Below are 25,217 nucleotides of genomic sequence, written 5' to 3' on the forward strand. Positions count from 1 at the left end.
AACAAACAAAACGTTAGTGAGACTCCATGGACAAATAAGGACAATTGAAGTACATAAGCAGCAGAGTAGACAGGATAAGCGAGAATACAAATAAAGGAGGAGAGAAATTTAAATTGAGGCAGAAAGGAACTCAAACTAAATTATCAAGCAACATAAAAACAAAATAGTAAATTACTTGATGGCACATTAATTTTTAAAAGGCTGTTATGGGAATAGGATCATTATGGGAGAGACAGGGGCCGGGATTCTCTCCTACCCGGCGGGGCGGGGGGTCCCGATGTGAACCACTCCGGCGTTAGGCCGCCCCAAAGGTGCGGAATTCTCTGCATCTTTAGGGGCCAAGCCCTCACATTGAGGGGCTAGGCCCGCACCGGAGTGGTTCCCACTCCACCGGCTGGCGTGAACGGCCTTTGTCGCCACGCCAGCCGGGGCCGAAAGGACTTCGCCGGCTGGCGTTAAGTCAGTGCATGCGCCGGAGCGTTAGCAGCTGCTGACATCATACCGGCGCAGGGGAGGGGGTCTCTTCTGCCTCCACCATGGTGAAGGCCATGGCGGGGGCGGAAGAAAAAGAGTGCCCGCACAGCACAGGCCCGCCCACCGATCGGTGGGCACCGATCGCGGGCCAGGCCACCGTGGGGGCACCCCCCCCCCCCCCCCACCGGGTCAGATCGCCCTGCCCTACTGCCCCCCCCCCCCCCCCCCCCCAGGACCCCGGAGCCCACCCACACCATCAATCCCGCCGGTCAGGTAGGTGGTTTAAACCACGCCGACGGGAGAGGCCTGTCAGCCGCGGGACTTCGGCCCATCGTGGGCTGGAGAATCGCCGCGGGGGGCCCGCCAACCGGCACGGCTCGATTCCCACCCCCGCCGAATCTCAGGGGGGCAGAGAATTCGGGACACGGCGGGGGCGGGATTGACGCCGGCCCCGGGCGAGAATTCCACCCAGGGTAACAAGAAAGAGATGGTAGAACTATTAAATATGTTTACTTTGGTATTTACCAGGGACATGGAATTGATAGAAAGACATTGAATTATGAATTGAGAAACAAGACAAGTGTGTTTAAGGGCAGCACGGTGGCACAGTGATTAGCATTACTGCCTACGCCGCTGAGGACCCGGGCTCGAATCCTGGCCCTGGGTCACTGTCCGTGCTGGGACCTCTGCTGGTCATAATTTACAATTCGAACTTTGGAATGAGGAGGGCCTGGATAAACTTGCAGAATGGGCAAATAATTGACAAAGTACTTGAAATTAAGAAAGGTCTACATCGGATGGATACAGAGAAACCTTTTGAGATAACTATATGCAACTTTTCACTTTTACTACTTTCCAGCTCCGAGCATTGGTCTATGGAAGCACATGCATGGACATGTTACAAAGCACTGTGTATTTGACAATTTCCCAAATGAAATTAAAATACAGAAACTCGTTTGTGTACTTCAATCTAAAATATCAACACCTACAAGACAGACAATGGTTGCACTGTAACCAGTTAATGCTGCTTGTAGTTGGTGCCACAATTATGCAACACCAAGGCAAACTTCCAACTATATCCAGTAACAAGCACAGATCAGAGAAAAAGCATTCAAAAGAAGCCAAAACTTAATCAACATACCGAAAGATTAATTACAGCCGAGAATAGGCAGCACGGTGGCGCAGTGGTTGGCACTGCTGTCTCACGACGCCGAGGTACCAGGTTCGATCCCGGCTCTGGGTCACTGTCCGTGTGGAGTTTGCACATTCTCCCCGTGTTTGGGGGCTGTATCCAGTATAGTTGTTTAACATTCAATTTCTATAAATGTAACTCAAAACAACTGTTCTTTCAGCTAAAGTTTACAAGACATGATTCTGGTCTTAATCATAGTGTTCTTTGGATAATTCTAAACTAATTTAAACAATTTACTCATTCAAAAACTTTTACACAACAAAAAATAACTATTGCATAATAAAATCTTCTGAAGGCAGATTAAGATGTGCTCCAAAATTGTGATTCATCTGGATCACTGTTCTGAAGTTTCCTCCTCATTCAAATGGTAAATGCTACACTTAAGAGCCAGGAGCTCTTTGTCTGATACAACATTGTTAATTTAAGCACTTGAGATCGAGGTTAGTTACAGTGCATGGAAAACTACACAAAGTTAAATAATCAGGAGATTATATTGACATGAGAATGGCAACCTTAGTTTAAGGAGCTCAGACAGACTTTGAGACTTGCAGCTAGTCCCCATGACACACGACAAGTGAAAGTAAGTCAGCAGAAAACAAGAGGCTTTCTTAGCTCTCACAATCGTGCTCTATATATGTCGCAGCTTATAACAAAATCAGTTAGCATGATCCCTTCAAGCTTGGCTTTAAATGATTACTTGTGTATTACACCAGTGTTTGATGCAACATTCATTACAGCCACAATAGGTTTTAGCTGTTCCACATCTGATGCACTCCTCTCGATGTTACAAACTGAACTGTTTCCCAATTGCATTGTCTACAATGTCAGAACATTGTCTGCTCAAAGCATTGAAAAGTAAACAGGAAGTGGTAATGGCTCAGGTACGTCCTCAGCTTCAACTGCTGCGACAGTGAAAATAGAAAGGAGCAACTCATGGAGCTGCTTGGAAATCCCATTGCATTAAAAACATAAAACTGCGGGCAGCATGGTGGCGCAGTGGGTTAGCCCTGTTGCCGAGGTCCCAGGTTCGATCCCGGCTCTGGGTCACTGTCCGTGTGGAGTTTGCACATTCTCCCAGTGTTTGCGTGGGTACACCCCCACAACCCAAAGATGTGCAGGTTAGGTGGATTGGCCACGCTAAATTGCCCCTTAATTGGAAAAAATAATGAATTGGGTACTGTAAATTTATTTTTAAAAACATAAAACTGCTTTCCACAGCTCCATAAACTTACCCTAAATTATAAAATAATCAGATTTAGACAGCCAATTTACAGAAACATTTGTAAAAAAAGTTCCACAAGTGACTTATTTCCTATACTTACAAAGTGCTTACATAAGAATTCCTTCTGCACGTTTGAGGAAGTCTTCTCTCATTGTTACAATAATGCTAAATTAGAGAGAACAGTGTTTGCATACCCAGCCCCACCAGGAACTAGGTGGAAATTGCCTAAACTCATTTCACACAGCAGAGGATGTTGCACGTTCTGCCTAATACCTGATCCAAGCTACATTATGCAGGAAGGCACTGAGCAGCAGATGCAACACATCCCTGCAATATGGAGGGGGAGAAATCAAATAGAAATTATCCTTAGTTATTAACCATTGCGCTCCTCCTACAGGTGACCAGAAGTAGACATTGATGGAAGTCAGACTGCATCTTCATCGTCAGAAACAGAGGGTCTGAAGCTAAACATTAGAAGATTTCAAGAGTCTGCCTGCTTTGCTGGAGGATAATGATTCACAGTAAACTTTCCGTTGGCTGAAACAGCTGCATGCATGGGCCCCATCACTAGAAAATGTGAAAAAAGTGACAGTGCAAACATGCTGAGAAATAGTACTAATTGTCAAAGACATTCAGAGGCCAGAAAGAGTGGGAAATACCTTGCTAATTTTGGAGTATTCAGTGTTTCTGACACTTGGTTGTGTCCAACTGGCTCCCTTAAATGAGGAGACTCCTTCTGTACGGCTTGATCATGCCTTCCAGGATATGTATCAGCTATGACCATGAGTGATCATCATCTCTCCAGATAATGATACCCTCTCTTTTATGATCCTGATCCAAAAATGGATTTTCATGTAACTGGGGCAGGCTTCTAGTGCGGTGTCTCCTATTATAGGTGGAAGCCTGTTCTGTCTGAAGGACTGTTCTCAGTCCTGCATATTCCAGCAGTCCTTGACTGCTAACAGTGGGATTAATTTCTTTGGCAGCATTGTGCAAAGTTTTCTGCCCATCAGGAGCTCTGATGGGGCCCATCAACATTGCAGTGTGATGGGTCAATACGAAAAGCGCCATTGGGTAGTCTTTGTTTTTTCTCAGGAGGGTTTTAATTCAAAGGGTTATATGGTGGATACCTTAGGGAATTGGCAAAGTGTTGAAAGGCCGCAACTGATGGCAAGTTGAGTGAAGCAAAGAACAAAGAAAAGTACAGCACAGGAACAGGCCCTTCGGCCCTCCAAGCCTATGCCGACCATGCTGCCAGTCTAAATTAAATCTTCTGCACTTCCGGGATCCGTATCCCTCCATTCCCTCTAATCATTTGCAAACTATGGGCCATTAATATCACCATTGGCTACATGGTGCCGCAGTGGTTAGTACTGCTGCCTCACACCGCCGAAACCCAGGTTCGATCCTGGCCCCGGGTCACTGTCTGTGTGGAGTTTGCACATTCTCCCTGTGTCTGTGTGGGTCTCATACCCACAACCCAAAGATGTGCTGGGTAGGTGGATTGGCCACACCAAATTGTCCCTTAACGGGAAAAAAAATTAGGTACTTCAAATTTATATTTTTAAAAATATAGAGTACCACTTGGGTATGCCATGGCTCACAGACACCGATAGCCGCTTCCGTGGCTGCATTCATCTCAATACATTGGGAGAAGTAATCAACCACGATGAGAAAATATCTGCGATTAAATATGAAGAGGTCCACTCCCAATCCCATCCCAAAGATGTGCAGGTGCGTGGATTGGGCATGCTAAATTGTCCCTTAGTGTCCAAAAGGCTAGGTGGGGTTCTGGGGATGAGTGGGGGCATGGGCTTACTTAGGGTGCTCTTTCCAAGGGCCTGTGCAGACTTGATGGGCTGAATGGCCTCCTTTTGCACTGTAGTAATTCTATGATTCTAATCGTTCCCACAGGCTGGTAGGGAACTGTGTGGGGATAAGGGGCTCCCTCTGGACAGGTCTGTACAGTGGCATACCCCTGGCAGTCGGAGATCATTTCTTCAGTTGCCTGATATCCCCAGTCAGCAAGCTGCAGACTGGGCCCGTGGCCCATGAAGTCTTGGTGGCTTTGTGGAGAATCTCCAGCTGGAGGGAGAATGGAATGACCAACTGCTCATTATATACTAGCAGATCATCCATCACTGTGAAGTGTATTTGCTGTTCAAAACTAATTTTCACAACGTTGCCATCTGGCCTCTGCTGTGGCTATCCTTGTTGACAGTAACAACTGATACAGACATACTAATCTATCAACTGCTTTGGAGTATTTGCTGAAGCTTTTTTGAGGTCAACGACAGTTGTTTTCTCACCAATTGGAAATACAACTTAAGTTAATTGGCTAGGTGGCGGATCCTGTTGGGATGGAGAGCGGCCTCTCCACCCTGTGCCCTGGCGTGGGGACCTGTTGGAATACTTGACCCTTGAGACGGTTAAGTTTGAACTGAGGGGAAGCTCGGAGGGGTTCTACAAATCATGGGCATTATTTATTATGCACTTTCAAGAACTGGATAACATCGAACATTAGTTTTGGGGGGGCGCTGTGTATATTAAGGATGACTATGAGTAATCCTGGATTCCTTTTTGTCATTTGTTTGTGTAAACATGCGGGCTGATGTTTGGGGGTTGGTGGGAGGATGGGATCGTTGTTATTGTTATGGGGATTGACATATCTGTTGCTGATTGTTGTTTAATGTTGGTGGGTGTAAATTCGGGAGAAAATGTGAAAAAGGAGAATAAAAATATTTTTAAAAAGTAAATTGGCTAGGTTAACATCGTGTTGCAGGAAGGTTTACTGTGACCTATGTTTACAGTCATTTCCTCAACACTACATATGCAAAGCGCATGAGAAGCAAGCAGAATCTTTTAATTCTGGGGGGCATCTTTGCAATGGTTTATAATCCATTTCAGTGGTGACTTTCTAGCTAATAATATTGTCAGAGAACTTTTCGAAAGCCTGCGTGACTGCGAGACCTTCCTTTTCAAGAACAGCATAACACGTCGGAATCTGACAGTCCTCTAGATTCATAATTAACATCCAGTTTCTCCTGGAATAAAACCTACGCTTTGGCCTGTGGAGGAGGCATCCACTGCTGTTGTAGTGGGTAAGGGTGAACAAAAACATAACAGCACAGGAACAGGCCCTTCGGCCCACCAAGCCTGCGCCGATCCAGATTCCTTATTTCGACTTACTACTCATTTCCCAAACCACCTCCCCTGGCAACGCGTTCCAGGCACCCACCACCTTCTACGTGAAAAAATTTCTCTGCACATCTCCCCTAAACTTTCCCTGTTTGATCTTCCAAAATGCATCACCTCGCATTTGTCTGGATTGCCATTTTTCTGCCCAACTCTTCAATCTATCTATATTCTGCTGTATTCTCTGACAGTCCCCTTCACTATCTGCAACTCCACCTATCTTGAGTCATCTGCAAATTTGCTAATCAGACCATCTACATTTTCCTCCAGATCATTTATATATTATAAAACAGTGGTCCGAACACTGATCCCTATGGAACACCACTAGTTACAGATCTCCATTTTGAAAGACTCTCTTCCACCGCTACTCTGTCTCCTGTTGCCAAGCCAGTTATTTATCCATCGAGCTAGCACAACCCGATTCCCATCCAACTTTACCTTTTGTACCAGTCTGCCATAAGGGACCTTGCCAAACGCCTTACTAAAGTACATGTAGACGACATTCACAGCCTTTCCCTCATCAATTAATTTTTTCACCTCCTTAAAAAACTCTAACAAGTTGGTAAGACATGACCTTCCCCGCACAAAACCATGTTGCCCATCACTAACAAGCTCATTCACTTCCAAATGTGAATAAATCCTGTCCCTCAGTATCTTCTCCAACTGCTTCCCCACCACTGACGTCGGGCTCACTGGGCTATAATTATCTGGATTATCCCTGCTTCCCTTATTAAACAAAGGAACAACATTGGCTATTCTCCAGTCCTCTGGAGCCTTGCCTGTGGTCAAAGACGATGCAAAGATATCTGTTAGTGCCCCAGCTATTTCCTCTCTTGCCTCCCACAGTAACCTGGGGGATCTATCCCATTCATCCCAGGGGACTTGTCGACTTTAATGCATTTTAAGATATCCAAACCTTCCTCCTTCATTATGCTGACATGTCCTAGGTTATTCACAAACCCATCCCTGACCTCAACATCCGTCATATCCCTCTCCTTGGTGAACCGATGCAAAGTACTCATTAAGGATCTCACCCACTTCCTTTGACTCCATGCATAACTTCCCTCCTTTGTCCTGGAGTGTGCCTACTCTTTCCCTAGCTACCCTCTTGCTCCTTATATGTATTAAAAAGCCTTGGGATTTTCCTTGACCCTGCTTGCCGATTACATTTCATGGTCTTTTAGCCCTCCGAACTCAGTTGAGTTTGTTCCTACTTTCTCTATATTCTTCAAAAGCTTGGTCTGCTTTTAGTTGCTTAGACCTTGTGTATGCTTCCTTTTCTTTTTGACTGGTCTCAATTTCCTCCGTCATTTGACTGGTCTCAATTTCCCCCGTCATTTGACTGGTCTCAATTTCCCCAGTCATCCATGAATCCCTAATCCTGCCATTTCTGTCCTTCATTTTCGCAGGGATATGCCTGTCCTGCACTCTAATCAACTGGTGTTAAAGGACTCCCACATATCAAATGTGGATTTACCCTCAAACGGCCACTCCTGATCCACATTCTCCAACTGGTAAGTGTCCATTTTGTATGGGTCTGCCATGATGCCTTTGCTGTTCACATATGGATCAAAGAATAGGGGCCTTAGATAAGTCATATTTATCATTCTGTGCCAGCCCTCCTTTCCACAAGCAATCAACAGCCATGTGCCTCCTTCAAGTGTTACTCAACAGTCGTACCATAGACCAAACCATCAATATGGCAAATGGCACCCTCCGGCTTGTGAAAGATGGCCCATATTTTATGTTGGAAAATAGCGGGTGCTAAGGCAATACCGAAGGGCTGAAACAGAAAACCGACATGGTGGACGCCATCTTGTGGTCTGTTTGGGTATTGCCTTCCTCGGCCTAGAGTCTCCCTACCCTTTTGTTGCTGTATGAGATGGATTAACCTCACCATGTAAAATGGACTGGTATTGGTGGCGGATTTCAGACTGTCTATATAGATGGCTTCTCCTAGGATCAGATCGTCTTTAGCCAGTGGTATGTTTGAAAGAGCACCATCAGCCTCTCCAACTACAATTTAAGTCTCTTATGAGTTCTGACTTAGGTTGCCATAGTCACAGTCTTCAGCCAAATTTGCATAACTTCATTTATAAAATAACTAATTTATGAAAAAGTCAACAGATTCTTCAGGCTGTTGGACTCACTTGTTGAATTTTGCTCACTCTAAAATCTTATTACTTTTAAATTAAAATAGGTATCAAAGGACTTCAGAACATCTACAATCTTATCTGAAGATCCATGCACACTTTGCCTCGCAAATGTAATCAGCTATCAGACCTACTGAATAAAATACTGTATTCACTTGTTCTTATCTAATCCTAAAGCTATCATGTATCTTGAAAATCTTTTCGCCAAAAGCCCCAATTCTGCACCTGGTCTGGCCCCAAACAGATCTGACTCTATAACTGTTTTTCAGCACAGGGGAACACACCTTTACAGGGGAATACCCTTTTAAATGTTGTGTCTATTTTAAAGATGGTAACTATTTTTTTCCTCTTCTTCCCACACTTGTTGGATTTTCATGGCCCCACTGCGCAAGATGAAAAGCTTTGGCAACATGTCTCTCTTCTGCAACGTTTTACATTTTCTCAAGACCTCAAACACAATCTAAACTGCCACTATAATGTAGTGCTGAGGGTGTTGTGCATCATTCATGGAGCACACTGCAAAAAAGGTATTAAAAATAGTAACTCCCATTTGCCTTCTTTTGGCTCGGATGGGTGACAAAGAATTCTCATGACAGTATTTGAAGAACAGCACAGAATCCTAGTACCTTTAAATCATCATTCCTCAGTCAATTAATCCAGCCAAAAGCACCTCAACCAGTCATCCAATTCATTATGGGAACTTGGGTGTGTACAAACTGTATGATGCATTTCCTACATGGCAGTTAATGCATGCTCAAGTAGAATCATAGAATTTACAGTGCAGGAGGAGGCTATTCAGCCATCGAGTCTGCACCGGCCCTTACAAAGAGCACCCTACTCAAGCCCGCGTATCTACCCTATCCCCGTAACCCCCACTTAACCTTTTTGGACACTAAGGGCAATTTAGCATGGCCAATCCACCTAACCCACACATCTTTGGACTGTGGGAGGAAACCGGAGCACCCGGAGGGAACCCACGCAGACACGGGGAGAACGTGCAGACTCCACACAGACAGTGACCCAGCTGAGAATCGAACCTGGGGCCCTGGAGCGGTGAAGCAACATGCTAACCACTGTGCTACTGTGTAGGCTTGTGATTAAGCCAGCCTGTTGAGAATCTTCATGGCACATTTAACCAAAATGAGATTCCGACCTCACATGTGCACTAAGACTGACTTTTTCCACCCCCATAACATTGCCCAAATTCATCTGCTTATTGCTGGACCCCTCATTTTTGCGTTGTTACCTCTAGACTGGATTGTTCTAATGCACTCCTGGCTGGTTTCTGACATTGTACCCTCCATAAACCTGAGATAATCCAAACTCTGCTGCCCAAGTCTTCACTCGCACCAAAATGTCTCCTTCAACACCGATGTGCTTGCTGACTTATATTGGCACCCAGTTAAGCATCTTGATTTTAATATTTTTAATCCTGGTTTTCAAATCTCCCAAGCCTTGCCCATCCCTATTTTTAATCTCCTCCAGGTCAAAAACCCTCCAAGATACTTGAGCTCATATAATTCCGTCCTCTTGCGTATCATTAATTTTAGCTGCTCTGCCGCTGGTTACCATTCCTATAGTTGCCTAAATAAACCCCAAGCTCTGGAATACACACCCTTCGCCTCATCATCTCACTTTCTACTTTTTTTTTTATAAATTTAGATTACCCAATTATTTTTTCCAATTAAGGGGCAATTTAGCGTGGCCAATCCACCTACTCTGCACATTTTTGGGTTGTGGAGGCGAAACCCACGCAGACACAGGGAGAATGTGCAAACTCCACACGGACAGTGACCCAGAGCCGGGATCGAACCTGGGACCTCAGCGCCGTGAGGCGGTTGTGCTAACCACTAGGCCACCGTGCTGCCCTATCTCACTTTCTACTTTAAGACACTCCAAAAAAACCTCTGACCTAGATTTTGGTCATTTTATCTAATACAGTATCTCCTTATGTGACTCAGGGTCATATTTTGTTTCCTAGTGTTTGAGGTGGTATGGATATGAGCACTGTCATTGGTGCAGAGCACTGGCTTCCCATTGGCTCTGGCTGGTCATGTGCCTCTCGTCCGATTGGTTGGGACTAGTCATGTGACGGCTCTCCAATTGGTCGAGTCGCAAGTAGGCCCCGCCTCCGAGGCGGGTACAAGTACCCACAGTTCCTGGCGGTCGGCCATTCTCTGTAGTCGACCACCGGGCTAACAACTAGCTGATTAAAGCCACAGTTCGGATCCTAAATGTGTCTTGTGTCAAATTGATGGTACATCAGTGTTCTTGTGAAACATTTCAGGATATTTGATTACGTTAAAGACACTAGATAGTTGCTGTGTTTGTTGGTGACGTGTGGCTAAGTAATTAATAGTGCCATTTGCCACGCAGCGTGGAAATGGTGGATAAAATAAAATTGCTCATTACTTTCGACCTAGCATGCCAGAAGTCAAGCGTCAATATTTTAAACATAGAAACTGGGAGGAGTGTCACCATACTTTTAACAACAATTACAAAAAAATTATGTTGCAAATTTAAACTGCGGAGATGTGGGCAAGAGACTGTGTGCTTCCCAAGTGGAAGGGAGAGGGCTATGGCGCAGGCACCCCAGATTATACCAGCACATATCACCTAATAATCAAATGGTTCAAGGACCGACAGTAGCCACCCTTCTGAAATGGTTAGGACAGATCTGCGGGGGCAGCACGGTGGTGCAGTGGTTAGAACAGCCCAACGGCGCAGAGTTCCCAGATTCGATCCCAGTTCTGGGTCACTGTCCGTGTGGAGTTTGCACATTCTCCCCATGTTTGCGTGGGTTTGGCCCCCACAACCCAAAGATGTGCAGGGTAGGTGGATTGGCCACGCAAAATTGCTGTTTAATTGAAAAATATTAATTGGGTACTCTAAATTCTTGGGGGGGAAAAAGACAGATCTGTGTGTGTGTGGGGGGTTGGGGGCTTGAAGGGCAAATCAAATCACGAGGAACAAAATGTTGAAATTTATCCTTTTTCAAAGAAATCTGCATTGCAAATTTAGTCAAATTTTTGAATGTCAATTTATACTTTTCTAAGGAAATGGTGTGAGCATGACAGCAATGAGTGTTGATCAAATTGCACAGAAACAAGCAGGTCATCAATAAATCCCCAATAACAACTTGCATTCACATAGCACCTGTAACACAGCCAATCATTCCATGGCATTAAGAGCATCCTTTTGAATTTCATGGTCAGCATTGGATAGTCACCTCAAACATAGTCTATACATTGTCTGCGGGAGTTGTTCTATTTTGTAGAGGCATGTACAATATAATCACCCCCTTGCTGAAAACAACCCAGCACACATCAGGGAAGGTGTCTAAACATTTTGTTGTTCTGTTACTAGCTAGATGGATAAAGAACTGGCTGGGCAACAGGAGACAGAAAGTAGTGGTGGAAGGGAGTGTCTCAAAATGGAGAAGGGTGACTAGTGGTGTTCCATAGGGATCCGTGCTCGGACCACTGTTGTTTGTGATATACATAAATGACCTGGAGGAAGGTATAGGTGGTCTGATTAGCAAGTTTGCAGATGATACTAAGATTGGTGGAGTTGCAGATAGCGAGGAGGACTGTCAGAGAATACAACAAAATATAGATAGATTGGAGAGTTGGGCAAAGAAGTGGCAGATGGAGTTCAATCCAGGCAAATGCGAGGTGATGCATTTTGGAAGATCAAATTCAAGAGCGGACTATATGGTCAATGGAAGAGTCCTGGGGGAAATTGATGTACAGAGAGATCTGGGAGTTCAGGTCCATTGTACCCTGAAGGGGGCAACGCAGGTTGACAGAGTGGTCAAGAAGGCATACAGCATGCTTCCCTTCATCGGATGGGGTATTGAGTACAAGAGTCAGCAGGTCACGTTACAGTTGTATAGGACTTTGGTTAGGCCACATTTGGAATACTGCGTGCAGTTCTGGTCGCCACATTATCAGAAGGATGTGGATGCTTTAGAGAGGGTGCAGAGGAGGTTCACCAGGATGTTGCCTGGTATGGAGGGTGCTAGCTATGAAGAAAGGTCGAATAGATTAGGATTGTTTTCGTTGGAAAGACGGAGGTTATGGAGGGGACCTGATTGAGGTCTACAAAATTATGAGAGGTATGGACAGGGTGGATAGCAACAAGCTTTTTCCAAGATTGGGGGTGTCAATTACAAGGGGTCTCGATTTCAAGGTGAGAGGGGGAAAGTTTAAGGGAGATGTACGTGGAAAGTTTTTTTACGCAGAGTGTGGTGGGTGCCTGGAACGCTTTGCCAGCGGACGTGGTAGAGGCGGGCACAATAGCATCATTTCAGATGCATCTAGACAGATATATGAACAGGCGGGGAGCAGAGGGAAGTAGACCTTGGAAAATAGGAGACAGGTTTAGATAAAGGATCTGGATCGGCGCAGGCTGGGAGGGCCGAAGGGCCTGTTCCTGTGCTGTAACTTTCTTTGTAATCGCCTTTTCACCTATAATCCAGGATGTTGCAACATTTCAATTGTAGCCTATGATAATTGCTATGAATTTAAAAAACAGGTTGACAACTACAACTGTATTTAATCCCCAAGACATGGGGTCATTGACAAATGATAATGAAACAATAATGAGGGAAATTCATTCTAAAGACGTCTCTGCATCAGCTTGAAAACCACAGTTTTTCAATTTCAATCAAAAAATGTCATCTGTGTAAAAATAGATTTGGGCTCTTTGATGTGGAATAGTCAGAGCATGATTATAATTAGGAGTAATTCTTCATTTCGGACTCAAAATAAATATAGGAACAAGATCTGCATGATAATTATGCACCACTCTTCCTTTATAGGAGCACATTATCCAAACTTCTAAAATAATTAGTCTAAAATTTAGAAAATGGGTCTGTGATATTTTTCCTGGGAATTCCCAGCAAGATTTCCTTAGGGCACAATTGACACCTTCACAGCTCCAGGATCCAGCACCTTATAAGCTACATATGTGATTTTCTCACTGAAATGGTAACCAATTCTCAGTTTGTTTATTTGTTTGTTGTTGGCTATTTAGATATAATTACGTATTTATTCAAGAAAATAATAAATATGGGCTACAAATAATCAAGTTATTCATTCTATCACCACCTCATTTTGGTAAATGGTTAGTACACGTCTAATAAATATTTGCTTAGGTGACCCATGTATTACTACCTCGATACTGCGCTGCAAAGTATACAAATGTTCCAGTCCAAAGGGGGGATGTGGCAGAGTGGGTGAGGTAACTGCAGTGTATAATTTTGGATGGGATGTTAAACCAAGGGGATATGGATGTAAATATTTTGACACTCTCTCATGAAGAATTCGCCCTGCAATCTGGTCAATAATCCCTTGTTCAACTAACGCCATCATAAATAGTTCAAAAGTTTCACTCCTTGGTGCAACTTTGGTATTGAGTTTGCCTCCACAATAGACATACTTCAAAAACCTATTCACAGTCTTTGAGCATTTGGGGCGTCAAGATGTGACACGCGCTATATAAAGGCGAGGTTTTCTCTCTCAATTTGCAGCTAGTTATAAAAAAAGTCTTCCTTTTTTTTTCCCCAAGTGGCTGACTCATGCTGAGCCACAGTTCAATAAATAACATCTTTTTTTAAAAATCTTAATTCTTGGGGTCCGGAGCCAGCATTATTGCCCATCCCTTGAGGTAGTGGCACACTGGCATTGTCACTGGACCAGGGCTGGTTTAGCTCACTGGGCTAAATCGCTGGCTTTTAAAGCAGACCTAGCTGGCCAGCAGCACGGTTCGATTCCCGTACCAGCCTCCCCGGACAGGCGCCGGAATGTGGCGACTAGGGGCTTTTCACAGTAACTTCATTGAAGCCTACTCGTGACAATAAGCGATTTTCATTTCAATAACCCGGAGACACAGAGTAATGCTCTGGGGAGCCAAGTTCAAATCCCACCATGGCAGATGGTGAAATTTGAATTCAATACAAATCTGCAATGGAATGGTTGTCGATTGTCATAAAAGGGTAGATTATGTTTCACCAACCCTTATAGAATTAATACACAGGGGATACACACAGATTAATACACAAATACAGGAAACGCAGCAAACCTGGTTTAAAGGGATTGTCAAGACTTTTAATACAAGGCTGCACAAAAGTAAAGGAAATATAATTGACTTAATGGGATGTGGGCATCATTCGCTGACCAGTATTTGTTGCCCATCCCAAGTTACCCTTGAGAAGGTGATGCTGGGCCACCTTCTTGAACCACTGCAGTACAATTTTTCTATAGTTGTTTGGTATAATCAGTGGCTTGCTAGGCAATTTCAAAGGACATTTTAGAGTCACCCACATTGATGCCTGTCTGGAGTCACATGTAGGCTAAACCAGGTAAGGATTTTTTCTTTTGTTTTTAAAATACTTTTAGAGTACCCAATTCATTTTTTCCAATTAAAGGACAATTTAGCGTGACCAATCCACCTAACCTGCACATCTTTGGGTTGAGGGGGCGAAACCCACACAAACACGGGGAGAATGTGCAAACTTCACACAGACAGTGACCCAGAGCCGGGATCGAACCTGGGACCTCGGCGCCGTGAGGCAGGAGTGCTAACCATTATGCCACCATGCTGCCCTAGACCAGGTAAGGATGACAGATTTCCTTCCATAAAGATCATTCGTGAACCAGATGGGTTTTCACAACAATCACCAAAGTTGTTACCACCAACTACTGTTGAAGCAGATATCATTTATTTTAAAAGAGAACTACAGAATTGCTCGAAAAGGGAGGAAATTAAAATTACGGATTGCAGAGGTTAGATTAGACTACATGTGGAAATAAATATCATGGACTTGATAAGCCAAATATTTGCAATTATGCTGTAACATTCCATGATGCATTTGATTTTTTCCCCTCCTCCTCAGTCCAGGAATTTAAAGATTATTTCTAACATCTCAACTCCCGATTGAGACAGGTAAACTAGGTACAAAACAATGATCAAATTTAGTCTATTCTGGGCTGTATAGTTCAGTCCCATACTTTTTTTCATGCACTAAACCATTAAGTGAGCTAGATTATAATTTTGATACCTTGTAATTAAGTAGCTGCAGCATTACCTAGGCATGCATACCCATATATAGGGCGTGATCCCATGGCCACGCTGAGCCCGAAAAGCAGCTTGCCATGGCACAGTGTGATCGATAAAAGCTGGGAGACCCCGCTCCCAGGACCTACCCATCTCGCAACGCCTCGCGAGATCCAACGCGATCTCGCAAGATATTGCGATGTAAACCCCATCCATTGTGGGCAGGATCACGTTTTGACAAATCTGCATATTAGAGCAAATGCAAGACAGCTCATCTCACTCTGACGTGCAGATTCCCGAGGTACCCGAGATTTTGGGATTCATCCCCTTCGCCTCGGAGATCTCAGGTGAACGCCATTTGGTACTGGTCTCCACAAACAGGCACCAGACGGAACGGCACTTGGGGGGGGGGGGGTGGGGTTGCCCAGGGGAGCGGAGGGCTCCTGCTGCTGATGCAACCTTGGCAGCCTGGCACTGCCAAGGTCCTCCAGTGGTACTGCCAGCAGGCATGGGCACTGCCAAGTTGACATAGCCAGCCAAGGTGCCATGCTGGCATTTTTTGCATATGCACGATTGGGCCAGGAGTGCCCCGAGTGGGTGTTGGGGAAGGGAGGTGCGATGGGTCCGGGGACCCTCCAAATGTGTGTTCGGGCTGGGGGGGGGGGTTGCTTCGGGGGCCTCTGAGATTGGGACGCCATTCTCGCTACATTGTGTACAAAACAGGGCTATGTGAAGCCTTAGCTGCTCATTTCCCGCTGAGGCCCCTTATATAATGCGAGTCACTTTATAAAGCCATGTGTTTCTCGGCACTGCGAGCGCTGGGTAACCCACGACTAAACGTGCTCGCTCTAGGACTTTGTTCCCAATTAGTTGAATCACACCCATAGTTTTCAAAAGCGATAACAGGTTTGACAACAAAACTGTAACAAATACCATCTCAACCACATTTTTGGGAAATTATCTTCAACCTGTTACATTGGTGTTCATTGATCATCATCTGCTACTCCACTAGTCAGATCTTAGGGTTGACAAAAGGATGGGTATGGCTGAAATATCCATAATAGTTCAGGTTGATTTACCATCTGAGTTTTCATACTCTGGTAGAACATATCTCGTAAACCACCCAATTGCAAATATGAATCTATATGTAATGACGTTGTGCCTCAGCTTGTAACTTATAGCCGCCTGCACTGAGAAAGCCAATATTACAGTGAAGTGAAAGTCATTTTCATTGCACATGATGCTGTTTTTAAATTTTCAGCACACTGCAGAACTATGGTCGAAGATTTGCAACTTGCCATTTCTTCCATAATCCCTTCCACACAATCTTCAGAAAATCTCAATTTTAATGGGTAGAAAATAATCAGCAGTGTGCCCACAATTCTAAACTGCACCTTATAAGAGGGTGAGGCTCATGTTTCCTCTGTGCATTTGGAAATTCATCAATTAGCCATCTTCAAATATGGCACAACTAAAAACCATGAGCTCTTTTCTAAAATACATACAGAACATACCTCGTCAAAATTACTCATTACTGTCTTCAACATTTCATTGTAAACATATTCTGAAAATTGCAACTTAACAAGACTGATCAAGGTTTCATTTGAAGCTTTTGAATTTAAGAAGGCTAGTTGAATAGGATTTAATTTATTAAACAACTTGCGTAACCTTGTCTACAATAGCGAAGTATAGAGAAGTATAGGAAGCAACTTGGATAGAAAATAAAATGATCTTTTATATTTGAAGGACAGGTAAATGTGAAAACTGTCCAATACACACTTTTGAGGGGTGAGAGTTTTTTGATTTTTTGACAGACATCAATTTCTTGATTCAGAGAAAAAATAGTTTATTCAGCTCGGTATGTCAATATTTAGGGCATCCAAAAATTATTGAACTATTAACCTAAATTAAAGCACTCCTTTAATTATCTTTTAAAATTTTAATTGGTTACATTCTCAAACGGCAAATATATACTTGATAGTTTATGACCTTATTTTTGTATACGAGAACAGAACATACACTCTGATCCAGATTAACTAAAATTGCAGAATAACTAACCATTTTTTTAAAAAAAAGGTTCCAGCATGCAGTCACAGAATTGTAAGATGCAAATAAATTCCCATCAGAAGGAGGCACGGAGCAGAATGTATGAAACTCCCTCAAGGAGTGATGACAAATTACAGAACAAACAATCAGCATAGTCTATATCTCCTGTTTGCCAAATAGCGATCAAGTGGAGAAATTCATTTGAAATGAGAAAAATGCAACCTTTTGTTACACCAAGAGTTCTGAGAACACCATATTGGTTAGAGTCAAAAAGCATTTTACAGTTGTGTAGAGCTACAACTGGGAAGAGGTGCTGGCACAAAAAAGGGGTTGATAAGGTAAAAAGCAAACACGCTGAACAATGAGCGTAATTATCGAAGGGGTCAAAAAGGAAAACCCATTAATAATAGACTGGTGCAAAGACAATGAAATGCAGTGATAAGCACAATATCAACAAAAGTGCAACTTGTGTGTCATTTGATAAACCCTGCTTTCCCACCGATGCTTTTTGCGTGCCACCTTTAGTTTAAAGTCTTCCTTTCCATCCTGTCTCATCCATTCTCTCTCTCTCTCTTCCCCCCCCCCCCCCCCCCCCCCCCACCACCCACCCACCCACAATTTGACACAAAAAACAAAGCATTGCCAGTACCTAAAGCAAAGACAGAAAGTACTTGAAATAATCAACAAATCAGTCAGCACCTCTAGAGGAAACAACTTAAATGTTTCAGGCATACAGCTCATGTCAGATGCAGATTGAATTGGTGTTTCCAGCATTTTCTGTTGCTTTTTTTAAAAAACAGCTTTTTGCATGAAAAAATGGTTAGATTATATATTTTTAACTCACACATACTTATTGCACCTCGCTAGAGTTTGTACCCATACCAAGCTAATTAATGTGTATTTATTTGATGCATTTGATCACACCATTAATCACCCTCCACTTTTCATCTTGCATTCCCCCAGCATTCTACATCTCCGTCACAAAGTATTCAGTAACTGGGTGTTGATCCAAGCCACATAGTTCAATCCAGACTTTTAATTACAGTCCACAGCTGTAGTCTGAACTGAATTTGGAACAGGGTAGAGAGCCTAAACGACCTGCCTACCTTCCAGCTAGAAAAAAGGAAATACTTCCCATACTGTTCCATCCAGACTTTAATTAAAGTCCACAGCTGTCGTCTGAACAGAATTTGGAACAGGGTAAAGTGCCTAAACAACCTGCCTACCTTCCAGCTAGAAAAAAGGAAATACTTGCCGTACTGTTCCCTTCGCAAAAGAGGAACCGGGAGAATGCATGCGTTTGAGAGAAAAGGAGTAATGAGGCGAAAAGTAGCACAAATGCAGGCCACACTTTTAAACTGCCACAGACTTTAGTTGAAAAACATATTTTCAGCTTGTGCAATCCAGAAAAAGGGGAAAATCGAAAGCTAAAGATCCATAAAAGCAAAAAAATAGGTATTAAATCACTAGTCAAAGAAAACATGTACAGGATCAAGCCTGCAGTTTAATGGAAAGGGGTGGTGGCAAATTAACAGCTTTCAGTTCCATCATGCAGAACCATACCTCCTGTTTAACAGTTATACATTAATGGCAGCTCAGATTATCTATCACACCCAACCTAATGTAAGCACACTTATAATAAAGAATGAAGGGAAGCAAAGAAATAACAGAAACACATACATAACCAGATATGAAGGCATTATTACGTGACACAGGCACACATGCTACTCCTAGTTCTAATTATACACGCATACACAAAATATAAATAACACAGAAATGTATAATTATATATATTTTATATATGTATACATCTGTATAAAAAACATACATACACACGCACATCTTTACTCCATGGTGCTCAACATATAATAGGTCAAAAGTATGAAAAGAAAGCCATTCACTTCCTGATGCTTTTACTGACCTTAACAATGTAGCTTCTCCTCAAGGGCAGGAAGCAGTGATTTAGGAGCAGAACATAAATCAACTGAAACTTCCCACAACTATTAACCTTTAATTAACCTCAGGGTGTGCCTCTTGAAACCATTAGTCCACAGGAATTACCTGTGCAGTGGCATTAAAGAACAGGCCAGGTTAAACACAACGTTCTCTCAGTCTTAACCTTTTGATTATGTTGGCAGTGTCATGGTAGGTGAACTGGTTACTCAATATTATGGCACTTCTCTGTCAGAGATAGATGAGCTTTCCCTAAGCACAGCTTTGATGAGCAGATTCTTGAGCAACCAAAATTATCCACTTTTATTCTCAGTTGTCGGAGCATGTCGTAGTAGGGAATAGGGTCAGCCCACATCGGAACCATTCCAAGTGATTAATTATTGAAGCTTTGCAATCATGTCAGCAGCATACTACCCAGCCTTTGCATAAACATTGACTTTCCACTTTAGATGATTTGCAGCTCACGTCAAAAAGCTCGACTTCCTCACTGCTGGCAAACTTGGAATGTCAAACCATATTTACAAATCTGAATAAACTACTGCAGTATGTCTGGATGTGGGAAAACGTTTCAACTTTGCTGATGTCTTAATACGCAAACACCACAATTTGTAGCTTTAGCTGTAGATATTCAAAAATGCAGTGGCCAAGGGGCGGCACAGGGGATAGTACTGCAGCCTCACGGCGCCGAGGACCCAGGTTCGAACCTAGCTCCGGTCACTGTCCGTATGGAGTCTGCACATTCTCCCCGTGTCTACGTGGGTCTTAAAGTCACAACCCAAAGATGTGCAGGATAGGTGGTTTGGCCACACTAAATTGCCCTTTAATTGGAAAAAAAAAGTGGAAAAAATACAATAGCCAGTTGAGAGCACCAACCTAAAAAGCTCAATGTTCAGAATATAATGGCGCAATCTAACGAAAATAAAGTCCATTCTGAGCAAGAGTTGACACTGTTTTCTTTGGTGGCATTCTCAGGTATTCCAGGTCCAGGGAGCAGTTGGTCACCAGATTAGAGCACTAGGAGGAGTTGATTAGGAGGAAAACCCCCTCCCCACTTTGCTTTATGACGCCATGCGGTCCGTCCAGCATATTGAGAAGCCTTTGGGTTATATGGCACAGTCCGGTGAGGCAGGGGTGAGCCATGTCTCTGTGAAATAGAGTACACAGCAGTCTCTTACTTCCCTCTGAAAGGAAGTCTAGCGTTAAGTTCATGCAGCTTGTTTTCGATCACTTTGACATTTGCCAGGAGTATGCTGGGGAGAGGAGTCCTGAAACGGTGTTGCTGAAGTCTCACCTGCAGACTACCGCAGATCAAAGCACAAATGGTCACCTGTGGCACAGTGACTCAGAAGGTCATGGGTTCAAAGCTGAAACTTGAGCACAAAAATCAAGACTGACATTTCAGTGCAATGCTGAGAAAGTGCTGCACTGTCAGAGGCACTATCTGTCAGATGAGATGTTTAAGCAGAGGCTCATGTCTTTTGAGATGGCCAGTAAAGATTCCACAGCACGATTTGGAGAAAAGAAGAGTTCTCTCCAGTGACCTGGCCAATAACCACACCACTAAAACAGACTCTCCATTTGTTAGCACATTTGTTATGTCGGGGACCTTCTTGCTCACTAATTGGGTGACACGTTTCTGACATAGCATCACTACAAATAATACTTTATTGGTTACAAAGGTGTTTGAGACACAGAGGTTGTGAAGAGCTCTAAATGCAAGTCTTTTTATAAAAGGAACTTGAAAAACAACTCTACCACAATCTGTACCAGATTTACAGCAATAGCTAGCACATCCCTGCCAACTACACAGTTATTGAAACACTTTTTCATTATTGGGCACATCCAAACTTACAAACACCACACAAAGTCAATAGAAAAGCATGCCGACAACTTGCCTAATGTGACACAGGAAGTCATGATTCAGAGCAATGTTCAGTAAGTAATGACAGCTAAATACAAACAAAGTTAATTGTAGTGAGGCCAACTTTATTGCAGAATCTTCTGGAAACACCAAAGTAGGGGGAAACTACTGCCAAATGTAACGCCCCTTCAATAATAGCTTCGCTGAATCATTGCATTAACAGAATATTACAAGCATTTTGAAATAAGAGTTGAGTAAAACACCAAAGCGGCTGTGCAACCTCACCGACCAGAGACAGAGAATCATTTTAGCACAAAAGGAGGCCATTTGGCCCATCAGGTCCATGCTGGCTCTCTGTAGAGCAACCCAATCAGTTCCATTCCCCCGCACCACCCAGGTCGCCCTACAAATTTAATTTCCCAGATGCAAAATATGACATCGCTTTACATACATAACATAATTGGGTAAAAAACACAATTAGGCCTACCTGTATTATTTCTTTTCTCAAGTTAATAGTACGGAACCAATCACTTAGTCGGGGATAGCTCTCCAGTTCCGATGTTCTCTCACTGGGCGTTACCTTATGCTTGCATTGTAACTGCTTACTAATGTATTTGACAATTTTCACCTGATAAATGAAAAATAAACTAGGATTAGTCAGTATAAACCACTAAATAAATATAAAAACTATAAAATATTGAACACCAAGTCCAAAATGCACACCTACAAAAAAAAACATTTTTGAGCATTGGATATATACCATACAACTAAATAGAATGAGTTACACACAGATGCTACTTAAGTTTAACTATTTTTTGGCCAATGTTCAAATGTAACTTTGAGGAAAAAGGCTACCATAATTCTCCAAAGAATTACGTTTTGAGTATTGCTGAAAAAGTACATTTTACTGAAGCTTTTCATCTTGCACGTATCAATACAATTGCAAAAATATCAATGCCATGGGAGACAACAATTTTATACTGTAGAGAAGTGGGTGCCGACTGGTTGACAAGTGGACACGGACAGGTTGCCATGGAGAATGCACCAGTTGATGATAACTGACAAGTATTGTTTAAAATTTAAACCAGGCAGTTCGACTCTGGTCAAGGAATTCCACTGTGGAGCGATAGTGAATGACTGCTTATTTAGCTGAAACAGGCACAATGTGTGTACATGTTCTTTCTGTCTGCAAAGAATAGGGCCCTGTGTATTACTATATGTAGCTTACAGTGCACATAAATGCACCACACTGAGATTGTCACTGACAATCTTAAATTGGTTGCCAGCGTAATTGTTAGCATTCTGAAGATAATTCAGTGGGCGGCATGGTGGCAAGTGGTTAACACTGCTGCCTCACAGCTCCTGGCACCTTGGTACAATTCCAGCCTTAGGTGACTGTCTTGGTGGAATTTGCACTTTTCCCCCATTTTTGCAAGGGTGTCATCGGTCCTCCGGTTTCCTCAGTCCAAAGATGTACAGGTTAGGTGGATTGGCCATGCTAAATTGCCCCTTAGCGCCCAAAAGATTAGGTGGGGTTAATGGGTTACGGGAATAGGGTGGAAGCTTGGACTTAAGTAGGATGTTCTTCCTAAGGGCTAGTGTAGACTCGATGGGCCGAATGGCCTCCAACACTGTAAATTCTATGATTTAGCAAATGTTGTCCAATCACAGAATCACATCCAATGTTGGACACTTTTGTGTTTTGCAAGCATGGGCTGGTCTGTCCCTGTGCCCGTTGCAGACAGCAGAAGGAACATGCCGTTTAAATTAAGTTTTGAATTTCCAAAAGTACCATCAATGGTGGAAAGATGGCTTAGAACAATTATTTTTTCAATTCCACAGCTGGTCGTCATTTTAATCTTCTGTTTCTGTTGCTAACTGAATCAAATTTGGTGGCTTCAGTCCGACTCCTGGTGGGTACAACTCACTCCAGCAAAACTGATCGTAAGCCAATACTCATTATCAAACAAATGCAGTCAAAGCCATTGGCAAAGAGATGTGTCGCTGTGAAACAACACAGAGCTCCTCTGGATGAAAAGATGGACTCTGGGGCAAAAGTCTGCGTACTATTCAAGGAGTAGCTGTCTTGACGATGTTTAAAGACATCAGATTCCAAATCATAACCAAAAAAAGTTCAACAACATTCGCCCTTCTCGGAAAGGGCAGATGGAATTTAATAGGCATATAGTAACAATGGGTTGAAATACAAAGAACAACAATGAGGCCAACGGTGCTCACTATTATCGGAATAAATCAGACAGCAACAACTGGTGTCCACGCATGCGCAGTCAAACATCAGGAAGTTGCTATCCGAGTTGCCCTGCTGCTCCAGAAGCTTCACTTCAAAGAGTAATTATGAACCATGAATCTAAGCATTGAAAATATGGAAGGGCACAAATCTCTGGTACTTATGCACAAGATAATCATTTAAAATACCAGAAAGAATTAGGGTTTGTCTATTCAATATTTAAACAGCGTATTGCCATAAAACCCCTCTTGGAACTAAATATTTAAAACGTGTAGTCTCATTCCTTCAGATTTTAATTAATCTTGGAAATTTTAACACTCTCCTAATTCCATCTTTCTTTCCCTCTAATTCAATGACATATAATGTACAGAAAAGAAATAAAGGTTTGAACTTACAATTGTTAGTTTAGAATCTGTACTCAGTAAGGATTCTTCGAACCCATTGCTTAAGACAGGCCATTGCATGCCCTGTTTAGACAGGTCCAAGATTCCCTGCAGAGGGCACTGTACTGTTTTACCTCTCTAATAACCACAAGTTATTGTGTAAAAGTCCATAGAAAGTCTGTAGACATGTACAAGTACAATGAATATCCATCGTAAGTTGTTTACCACTGACCACAAAATCCAGACTGTAACCAACTACTGTATCACGTCATTATATATTTTCAGTATTAGTAAATGTTGAAAGCAAATAGCACTGTAAACTGCTTTTAGCAATATATTTTGTGTCTTAGTTAGGATGCAAGCAAAGTATGCTGTACTCAAAATCTGCAAAATTATAATTGCAGAAGGAAATATCTCAAGTTTTGTAATCACAAATTCAGTTGCACAATAAGATTGTCAGTTGCCCATTCTGTTGTCCTACATAATTTCATTTAGACATCACAAATTATTATATGTTGGTGAATGCAAAATACTGCAAGATGCGTATTTACTGACAGACGCTACCAGCTACTAGAAGATGCAAGAGGACAGCATGAAGCAACTAATCTGCACAACACCATGGGCACATCAGAAAATTATCCTGAGGGCAGCACGGTGGCGCAGTGGTTAGCACTGCTGTCTCACGGCACTGAGGTCCCAGGTTCGATCCCGGCTCTGGGTCACAGTCCGTGTGGAGTTTGCACATTTTCCCCGTGTTTGCGTGGGTTTTGCCTCCACAACCCAAAAGATGTGCAGGGTAGGTTGATTGGCCACGCTAAATTGCCCCTTAATTGGAAAAAATGAATTGGGTACTCTAAATTTATATTTTTAAAAAATCATCCTGAGGAATGACCTCTCGTACCACTCCTATTGTAATCTCAACTTGCCAACATAATGCTACCGCTGAGACACTTGGATCCTAAAACTTTACAGCTTATTAAGTAACCAAATCTTCAAGAATTCAAATACATAACTGGCTTTAGTATACTCTCTCTACTTAATACTTTCACTTAAATCATTGGCTAAACAAACCACAAGGCTTTTAAAAATAATCAGATTAGTATTTTTAGAAAATGCCACAGAAATTGCCACAAAGCGAGATGACTACTTGAATTGTTGGTGTTTTACTCAGGCATCCATGTCTGCTGTACAGTGTAAAAGTTTCAACTTTTTAAGCTTTATTCAAACTTGCCATTAAAATAACTGCCATTTAGATCGGGCTTTTCATAATGTCCCGACATCTCAAAGCACTTTTTGAAGTTTAGTTGCTGTTGTAATGTCGGAAATGTGGAAAGGTAAAAATAGACATTCCTTTTCAAATTTTCTTTAATGCCCAGTATGTAGGATTAAATTGCACGAGTTATTTATCCTGTGGGACTAAAATCCCAAAAC

At 42.8% G+C, this 25,217-nt stretch overlaps 1 protein-coding gene across 8 annotated transcripts in view; it reads right to left on the reverse strand.

The window, feature by feature from the left end:
• LOC119975037 (kinase suppressor of Ras 1-like) overlaps nt 1–25,217 on the reverse strand; it is a 202,755-nt gene that overhangs the window by 58,339 nt on the left and 119,199 nt on the right. For all 8 annotated transcript variants that reach the window (XR_005462645.1, XM_038814501.1, XM_038814498.1 and 5 more), the window contains exon 2: nt 21,643–21,783. Coding sequence is in view for 6 of the 8 variants with exons in the window: in XM_038814501.1 (XP_038670429.1) it covers nt 21,643–21,783 (141 nt within the window). In the remaining 2 variants the exon portion in view is untranslated. The remainder of the gene's footprint in view (nt 1–21,642; nt 21,784–25,217) is intronic.

This window comes from Scyliorhinus canicula, chromosome 12 (genome assembly GCF_902713615.1).
Source record: "Scyliorhinus canicula chromosome 12, sScyCan1.1, whole genome shotgun sequence".
In the NCBI taxonomy this organism is placed as follows: domain Eukaryota; kingdom Metazoa; phylum Chordata; class Chondrichthyes; order Carcharhiniformes; family Scyliorhinidae; genus Scyliorhinus; species Scyliorhinus canicula.